This window comes from Condylostylus longicornis, unplaced genomic scaffold (assembly GCF_029603195.1).
Source record: "Condylostylus longicornis isolate FDR11 unplaced genomic scaffold, ASM2960319v2 ptg000157l, whole genome shotgun sequence".
NCBI classification, from domain to species: domain Eukaryota; kingdom Metazoa; phylum Arthropoda; class Insecta; order Diptera; family Dolichopodidae; genus Condylostylus; species Condylostylus longicornis.
The window spans coordinates 312501-321631 of record NW_026578125.1 but is presented as its reverse complement, the minus strand read 5'-3'; the positions used below and the strand labels follow the sequence as shown (position 1 = coordinate 321631).

At 26.5% G+C, this 9131-nt stretch overlaps 3 protein-coding genes across 3 annotated transcripts; 1 reads left to right on the top strand and 2 right to left on the bottom strand.

The window, feature by feature from the left end:
• Positions 1 to 948: 948 nt before the first annotated feature.
• On the bottom strand, positions 949 to 1573 carry LOC129616003 (CTD nuclear envelope phosphatase 1 homolog). The gene has a single exon (XM_055531423.1). It carries the CDS (start codon positions 1536 to 1538, stop codon positions 1041 to 1043), a length of 498 nt encoding a protein of 165 aa, XP_055387398.1. The 5' UTR covers positions 1539 to 1573; the 3' UTR covers positions 949 to 1040.
• Positions 1574 to 2574: 1001 nt separating this feature from the next.
• On the top strand, positions 2575 to 8904 carry LOC129616011 (putative uncharacterized protein DDB_G0287599; the record flags this gene model as incomplete). The annotated part of the gene is made up of 2 exons (XM_055531431.1): positions 2575 to 2622; positions 8848 to 8904. Coding segments are annotated over 2 exons (105 nt in total), but the record flags the coding sequence as incomplete, so codon positions are not given.
• On the bottom strand, positions 6677 to 7769 carry LOC129616001 (CTD nuclear envelope phosphatase 1 homolog). The gene has a single exon (XM_055531420.1). The coding sequence runs from the start codon at positions 7322 to 7324 to the stop codon at positions 6827 to 6829; it is 498 nt and encodes a 165-aa protein (XP_055387395.1). The 5' UTR covers positions 7325 to 7769; the 3' UTR covers positions 6677 to 6826.
• Positions 8905 to 9131: the final 227 nt, after the last annotated feature.

Here is a 9131-nt window from a genome sequence, read left to right as displayed (position 1 = left end):
ACAATGCCGAAAATCCAAATTCTCATATAAAAAAAATCTTATGTCAACGAGACATAACCGACCGCAATGTGTATTGTCTAGTTAAGTGAAAGTGTTACAGGATATTATAAAAATGTCTGTTAAATACTTCTTTGCAATTTTTAGGCTTATTGTTAACACACCTAGAAAAATGTAAATTTGGCTCTTAGTAGAGTTTCGCTTTGTGCTACCCGAATTCCCTGAAATGCTCCCCAGTTAGTTTCGGTACCAGAACTTAAATATCAAATTTCAAGAAATACCATCAATTCGTTCCGTATATATGGAGAAAATGCAAAATCGGCCCGCAGATCAGTTCTCGCTAAAAAATGCAGTTCCCGAGACCTGATATATCCCAATGATCAATCCGTGCCATGGTGGAAATAAACTTACATATAAAATTTCATCAAAATCGGTTCAGTCGAATTTTAGACACACGCATGCACACACAGACCGACAGGTTGCTAAAAATGGTTTATTGACATTTCCCTAGCATGGAAAAGTGCATTCCCACTGTAAACTCGATATGCAAAATTTGTTGCCATCACATAACCTACCTATTGTATACACAATACGGTCTCTAAAAATCAGCTCGTTGCTAAACTGACGAATAAATGACTGCATTGGAAATGCGAAAACATATTGCTTTATCAAAAATACCTTGAAATTCGTTCTTTTATTTAATTTGCGTTAAAGTATAGCAAACTTTTTATATCACATTGTTTTCGTAATTTTCTTATGATTTTGAATGCTGCGTACTAAGCAGGAAATGGAATGAAAAATCTGATAGTTATCAAGATTAACATTTAACTGACTTATTTCTTAATTTTCGCCTCGGAAAGGGACTTGGTAATAAAACAAAAAGCATATTTTGGCTTGGTTACTTTAAATTGTAATAATTTTATTATACCTTACACTTTTTTATATTTCATAGATTAAATAAAAATAAAAATATTTACTATTTTAATAAAAAAATTATTTTCTAATAAAAAGTTTCCTATTTATACTTAAAGCAAACCAATATGCTACCATAAACGATGTAAATGTAAATTTCTAGATAAAACTGATCTAACGTCGTTTGTAAACCTTAATCCCTCTAAAATTGATAGCAATGATAAAAGTGATACATCTGTAGGGTCCGAAAACCAACTTTTTATTGGAATTGCATTATTTGGAAAACATCGATAAGCACCTGGAGAGTTGTCTATTATAAATACACGATTTAAATCACTGCATATTGCTGATAAGTCTTTTGTGTATGAACCAAAATCCGGTGTACAATGTTGTCGATAATATCTTCTTAGAAATATATTTCTTCCATTATCCAATTTGTCAGCTACGGCGGCTCCATAAATTTCCATACTAGCGGTAAATATGACTAAATCATACCATTGTGAAACCACATCCAGAAAAAAGTCAACATGCGGGCGTTTATGCACAAAAAAACGAACTAAATGTCGATCTATTGTTACTTTTACAGTAAAATCATGAGGTGTTCCTGGTTTAACAGTGTTTCTAGGCATTGCATCATGTTGTGAATGTATTAAGGTTTCGTCTAAATCTGAAAAAATGCAATTTTTAGCTACCTAAGTATAAACGTATTTGAATAATAATTACATATATATTAAAAGCGTTTATATTATATATAAAAAAGGTCGAATTGTATCGGGAAACAAAATTTTAAGGACAGAATTTGATTTTTTTCTAACCTCTCTCTAGCATTTTTATATTTCTTTTATATATCTTGCAACTAAGAAAGTATAATACGGTATCATTTGAATTAGCTTGATATGGTATAATTTTAAAGCCCATTGTGTCTTTGTGCTTTGGAAATAGTAACGCGCTTTTTACATACCATATTACTATTTTATTTTTACTTTGCTTATTATTGTCAATGCTATGATAAGGCGAATACAAGTATAATGAAAAATATGCATTTTTCTGGAAAAGGTAGAACTTAATAAAAATTTATCGCAACACATACGAAATTTATTCAAAGGCAATATATATTAATTTAACTGATTTTATGAATATTAATGTACCATACGTATTACGTACATATTTTGAATTTATTTTGCCTTATATAAAAAAAAAACATAATGATTTGTAGCATTTTATCGCGCACATTAAAAAATCGTATATTTGTACTTTTGTTAACATTGTAGTATATAAAAGGTTTTCTAGGTATTGCAGATTAACGATATTTTTACCAAATACATATGTATTTTGACTTCCTTAATTCATTTGAGATAAGTGTGATCTCATTTTGAAAAAATTTTGAGTTATACTCGTTTTTCCCTTTATCATGATTCCATTCATTTTTCTAAACATAGTATGTACATTTTGCTATGGTAAACATCAGAACTAAAAATATGATTTAAAGTTTAATTATGCTTAAATAATGCTAATGATAATGATAATGATAACGATAATAGTGATAATGATAATGATAAAAGTGATAATGATAATGATAATAGTGATAATGATAATAATAATAGTGATAATGATAATGATAATAATGATAATGATAATGATAATAGTGATAATGATAATAGTGATAATGATAATGATAATAGTGGCAATGATAATGATAATAGTGATAATGATAATAGTGATAATGATAATGATAATAGTGATAATGATAATAGTGATAATAATAATGATAATAATTATAATGATAATGACAATAGTGATAATGATAATAGTGATAACGATAATGATAATAGTGATAATGATAATGATAATAGTGATAATGATAATGATAATAGTGATAATGATAATGATGATAGCGATATAGATAATAACAATAATGATAATGATAATAGTGATAATGATAATGATAATAGTGATAATGATAATGATTATAGTGATAATGATAACAGTGATAATGATAATAGTGATAATGATAATGATAATAGTGATAACGATAATGATAATAGTGATAATGATAATGCTAATAGTGATAATGATAATGCTAATAGTAGTAATGATAATGCAAATAGTGATAATGATAATGATAATGATAATAGTGATAATGATAATGATAATTTTTTTTTTCCTTATTCACTCCTAGAAGGAGCATAGGGCTAGTGCATGATTTCTCAGGCACTAGTTTCATAGCGTCATAGAGTTTAACTAGGTAGGTGACTAATCTGCCGTAGTTTTATTTATATTAATTATTTGAGGTTATTAATATTTACTGTTTATTTTTCTTAGTTTTTTTTAATATGGAATATTACGAATATTTGAAAATTACTTGTATAATATTTATTAGTATTGTATATTAAGTTATAATAATATTGAATATAATTTTTATAGTGACCTGACCGGGGTTTGAACCCGAGACCCTTCGGTTAAAGGACCGGTGCCATAACCACTGCACCAATGGTCAGATAATAGTGATAATAATAATGATAATAGTTATAATGATAATGACAATAGTGATAATGATAATAGTGATAACGATAATGATAATAGTGATAATGATAATAGTGATAACGATAATGATAATAGTGATAATGATAATGATAATAGTGATAATGATAATAGTGATAACGATAATGATAATAGTGATAATGATAATGATCATAGTGATAATGATAATGATAATAGTGATAATGATAATGATAATAGTGATAATGATAATAGTGATAATGATAATGATAATAGTGATAATGATAATAGTGATAATAATAATGATAATAGTGATAATGATAATGACAATAGTGATAATGATAATAGTCATAACGATAATGATAATAGTGATAATGATAATAGTGATAATGATAATAGTGATGACAATGATAATAGTCATAATGATAAAGATAATTTTAATAGTATAGAAAGTATACATATGTAGATTGTTTTTAAAATCAGTATTTTCACGTGTTAAAGCGAAAAGTGCTACATTACAAAACATTGACTTGACACAACTTTATTATACGTATTGTAATAAAAACAAAATTTATTTTCATTTCATAGAGGTTAGGTAAAAACATTTAAATGTGTGAAAGCAATACATGAGTTTAAAATTTCATGTATTCATATATTGCATATGTGTACACATGAATGTACTTGGTACAGTAAATACACAGGGTGCATTAGATTGTGATAAAGACATAAAGCAAGTTGTAAAGAATAAAGTGTGTATGCACATTAAGTCTTTATGAAATATAATTATTACCGATTAGTGTGTATAAATATTCATAGGAAATATATCTTTTTAATTTAAACAGACAAGATTGAAATAAATATAAAAAATTCATAATTTACATATATTCCATTTATTGACAATTATTAGTTACAAATGCAAATTTTTTTTAATAATTTTTGTCTTTGTATAATTTATTTTTATTATTTTTTAAAATTATATTATATATCGTGTGTATTATGGAAAAGTCACGAAACTGGTTTTTGAGAGTTTTGAGTTATATATCATAAACTCCTACAATGTACATGTATATAAAGATATCTGTGTATATATACAGAAAAATTTAGAATTTTCTAAACTATCTTTATAAAAAATTCACGTAACTCTAACGTTAGTATTTTCAGAAAAATTACGTAAATTTTGCACGTATCTGCTAATTGATATTATTATGTATATTTTCAAATGCGTTTCCCTCGAAACGCAAAAAGAGCAGTTTCGTGAGACTCTCATAATATCAACGATATGTAAAGTTTTTTTTAAATCGCTTATACAATTGATATATGTATGTATTATCATTATTACCATCTTGTGATGGAATGAATTACACAAAAGAAATTCGGGTTCTTGAAACTTTTAATATTTTTCCTTATACTTCATAGACGAAAAATAAGAAATTTCCGCCTCTAAAAATACATTATAAAAAAATAGGCAGGCATACATTGTATACTCTTTCTCTATCTCAAAAATTCCTATGTATATAAAATTGAAAATAATAAATTTACTTCTTAACTCTTTTAGCTAAGGCAATTTTTTGTACACAAATATTGGACAGTGATTGCATTAATGTGATGTAAATGGATAATCGAACTAATTTTTATATAGATATATCCGCAAATTCTTTAACATCAAAATTTTGTTTTCAGTCTGCAAACTGTCTGACGTATAAAACTTTTACGGCCAGAAATGTAGTAAACTTTTTACCCGTAAATTACTCTTTCTCTATCTCAAAAATTCCTATGTATATAAAATTGAAAAAAATAAATTTACTTCTTAACTCTTTTAGCTAAGGCAATTTTTTGTACACAAATATTGGACAGTGATTGCATTAATGTGATGTAAATGGATAATCGAACTAATTTTTATATAGATATATCCGCAAATTCTTTAACATCAAAATTTTGTTTTCAGTCTGCAAACTGTCTGACGTATAAAACTTTTACGGACAGAAATATAGTAAACTTTTTACCCGTAATTGACTTTGAATTTTGATCATCCGTAAACGTCAAAACAAAAAAAAAATTTTTTTTAGATTTAAAATAATTTTATACTTACATATTAAAAATTAACAAAAAAAATATTTTATATTATTTTTAACGTAATGATAGTCACTCAATACATCAAATTTATTTACTGAATTACTACGTCAAACTGTCTACAGGTAAAAAAAAAAAATTTACAATTTTGACGCTTAATGGACTTTTTTTAAACGTTTAAGAATTTAAACTTTGGCTGAAAGTAAAAACGCAGTAGAGTATTCGTAAACTCAGACAACTCAGATTTTGTAAAATTTGACGTTTAAGAATTTACCATATACTTTGCCAAAAATAAAGACAATGTCGAAAATCCAAATTCTCATATAAAAAAAATCTTATGTCAACAGCACATAACCGACCGCAATGTGTATTGTCTAGTTAAGTGAAAGTGTTACAGGATATTATAAAAATGTCTGTTAAATACTTCTTTGCAATTTTTAGGACATTGGTAGGCTTATAGTTAACACACCTAGAAAAATGTAAATTTGGCTCTTAGTAGAGTTTCGCTTTGTGCTACCTGAATTCCCTGAAATGCTCCCCAGTTAGTTTCGGTACCAGAACTTAAATATCAAATTTCAAGAAATTCCATCAATTCGTTCCGTATATATGGAGAAAATGTAAAATCGGCCCGCAAATCAGTTCTCGCTAAAAAATGCAGTTCCCGAGACCTGATATATCCCAATGATCAATCCGTGCCATGGTGGAAATAAACTTACATATAAAATTTCATCAAAATCGGTTCAGTCGAACTTTAGACACACGCATGCACACACAGACCGACAGGTTGCTAAAAATGGTTTATTGACATTTCCCTACCATGGAAAAGTGCATTCCCACTGTAAACTCGATATGCAAAATTTGTTGCCATCACATAACCTACCTATTGTATACACAATACGGTCTCTAAAAATCAGCTCGTCGCTAAACTGACGAATTAATGACTGCTTTGGAAATACGAAAACATATTGCTTTATCAAAAATACCTTGAAATTCGTTCTTTTATTTAATTTGCGTTAAAGTATAGCAAACTTTTTATATCACATTGTTTTCGTAATTTTTTTATGATTTTGAATGCTGAGTACTAAGCAGGAAATGGAATGAAAAATCTGATAGTTATCAAGATTAACATTTAACTGACTTATTTCTTAATTTTCGCCTCGGAAAGGGACTTGGTAATAAAACAAAAAGCATATTTTGGCTTGGTTACTTCAAATTGTAATAATTTTATTATACCTTACACTTTTCTATATTTCATAGATTAAATAAAAATAAAAATATTTACTATTTTAATAAAAAAATTATTTTCTAATAAAAAGTTTCCTATTTGTACTTAAAGCAAACCAATATGCTACCATAAACGATGTAAATGTAAATTTCTAGATAAAACTGATCTAACGTCGTTTGTAAACCTTAATCCATCTAAAATTGGTAGCAATGATAAAAGTGATACATCTGTAGGGTCCGAAAACCAACTTTTTATTGGAATTGCATTATTTGGAAAACATCGATAAGCACCTGGAGAGTTGTCTATTATAAATACACGATTTAAATCACTGCATATTGCTGATAAGTCTTTTGTGTATGAACCAAAATCCGGTGTACAATGTTGTCGATAATATCTTCTTAGAAATATATTTCTTCCATTATCCAATTTGTCAGCTACGGCGGCTCCATAAATTTCCATACTAGCGGTAAATATGACTAAATCATACCATTGTGAAACCACATCCAGAAAAAAGTCAACATGCGGGCGTTTATGCACAAAAAAACGAACTAAATGTCGATCTATTGTTACTTTTACAGTAAAATCATGAGGTGTTCCTGGTTTAACAGTGTTTCTAGGCATTGCATCATGTTGTGAATGTATTAAGGTTTCGTCTAAATCTGAAAAAAATGCAATTTTTAGCTACCTAAGTATAAACGTATTTGAATAATAATTATATATTAAAAGCGTTTATATTATATATAAAAAAGGTCGAATTGTATCGGGAAACAAAATTTTAAGGACAGAATTTGATTTTTTTCTAACCTCTCTCTAGCATTTTTATATTTCTTTTATATATCTTGCAACTAAGAAAGTATCATACGGTATCATTTGAATTAGCTTGATATGGTATAATTTTAAAGCCCATCGTGTCTTTGTGCTTTGGAAATAGTAACGCGCTTTTTACATACCATATTACTATTTTATTTTTACTTTGCTTATTATTGTCAATGCTATGATAAGGCGAATACAAGTATAATGAAAAATTTATTCAAAGGCAAAATATATTAATTTAACTGATTTTATGAATATTAATGTACCATACGTATTACGTACATATTTTGAATTTATTTTGCCTTATATAAAAAAAAAACATAATGATTTGTAGCATTTTATCGCGCACATTAAAAAATCGTATATTTGTACTTTTGTTAACATTGTAGTATATAAAAGGTTTTCTAGGTATTGCAGATTAACGATATTTTTACCAAATACATATGTATTTTGACTTCCTTAATTCATTTGAGATAAGTGTGATCTCATTTTGAAAAAATTTTGAGTTATACTCGTTTTTCCCTTTATCATGATTCCATTCATTTTTCTAAACATAGTATGTACATTTTGCTATGGTAAACATCAGAACTAAAAATATGATTTAAAGTTTATGCTTAAATAATGCTAATGATAATGATAATGATAACGATAATAGTGATAATGATAATGATAAAAGTGATAATGATAATGACAATAGTGATAATGATAACAGTGATAACGATAATGATAATAGTGATAATGATAATGATAATAGTGATAATGATAATGATAATAGTGATAACGATAATGATAATAGTGATAATGATAATGATAATAGTGATAATGATAATGATAATAGTGATAATGATAACGATAATAGTGATAATGATAATGATAATAGTGATAATGATAATGATGATAGCGATATAGATAATAACAATAATGATAATGATAATAGTGATAATGATAATGACTATAGTGATAATGATAATAGTGATAATGATAATGATAATAGTGATAATGATAATGGTAATGATAATAGTGATAATGATAATGATAATAGTGATAATGATAATGATAATAGTGATAACGATAATGATAATAGTGATAATGATAATGATAATAGTGATAATGATAATGATAATAGTGATAATGATAACGATAATAGTGATAATGATAATGATAATAGTGATAATGATAATGATGATAGCGATATAGATAATAACAATAATGATAATGATAATAGTGATAATGATAATAGTGATAATGATAATGACAATAGTGATAATGATAACAGTGATAACGATAATGATAATAGTGATAATGATAATGATAATAGTGATAATGATAATGATAATAGTGATAACGATAATGATAATAGTGATAATGATAATGATAATAGTGATAATGATAATGATAATAGTGATAATGATAACGATAATAGTGATAATGATAATGATAATAGTGATAATGATAATGATGATAGCGATATAGATAATAACAATAATGATAATGATAATAGTGATAATGATAATGACTATAGTGATAATGATAATAGTGATAATGATAATGATAATAGTGATAATGATAATGGTAATGATAATAGTGATAATGATAATGATAATAGTGATAATGA

Excerpts from the sequence above, each read along its gene's own strand:
- LOC129616003 (XM_055531423.1), bottom strand. The coding sequence starts at position 1,538 with ATGCCTAGAAACACTGTTAAACCAGGAACACCTCATGATTTTACTGTA.
- LOC129616001 (XM_055531420.1), bottom strand. The coding sequence starts at position 7,324 with ATGCCTAGAAACACTGTTAAACCAGGAACACCTCATGATTTTACTGTA.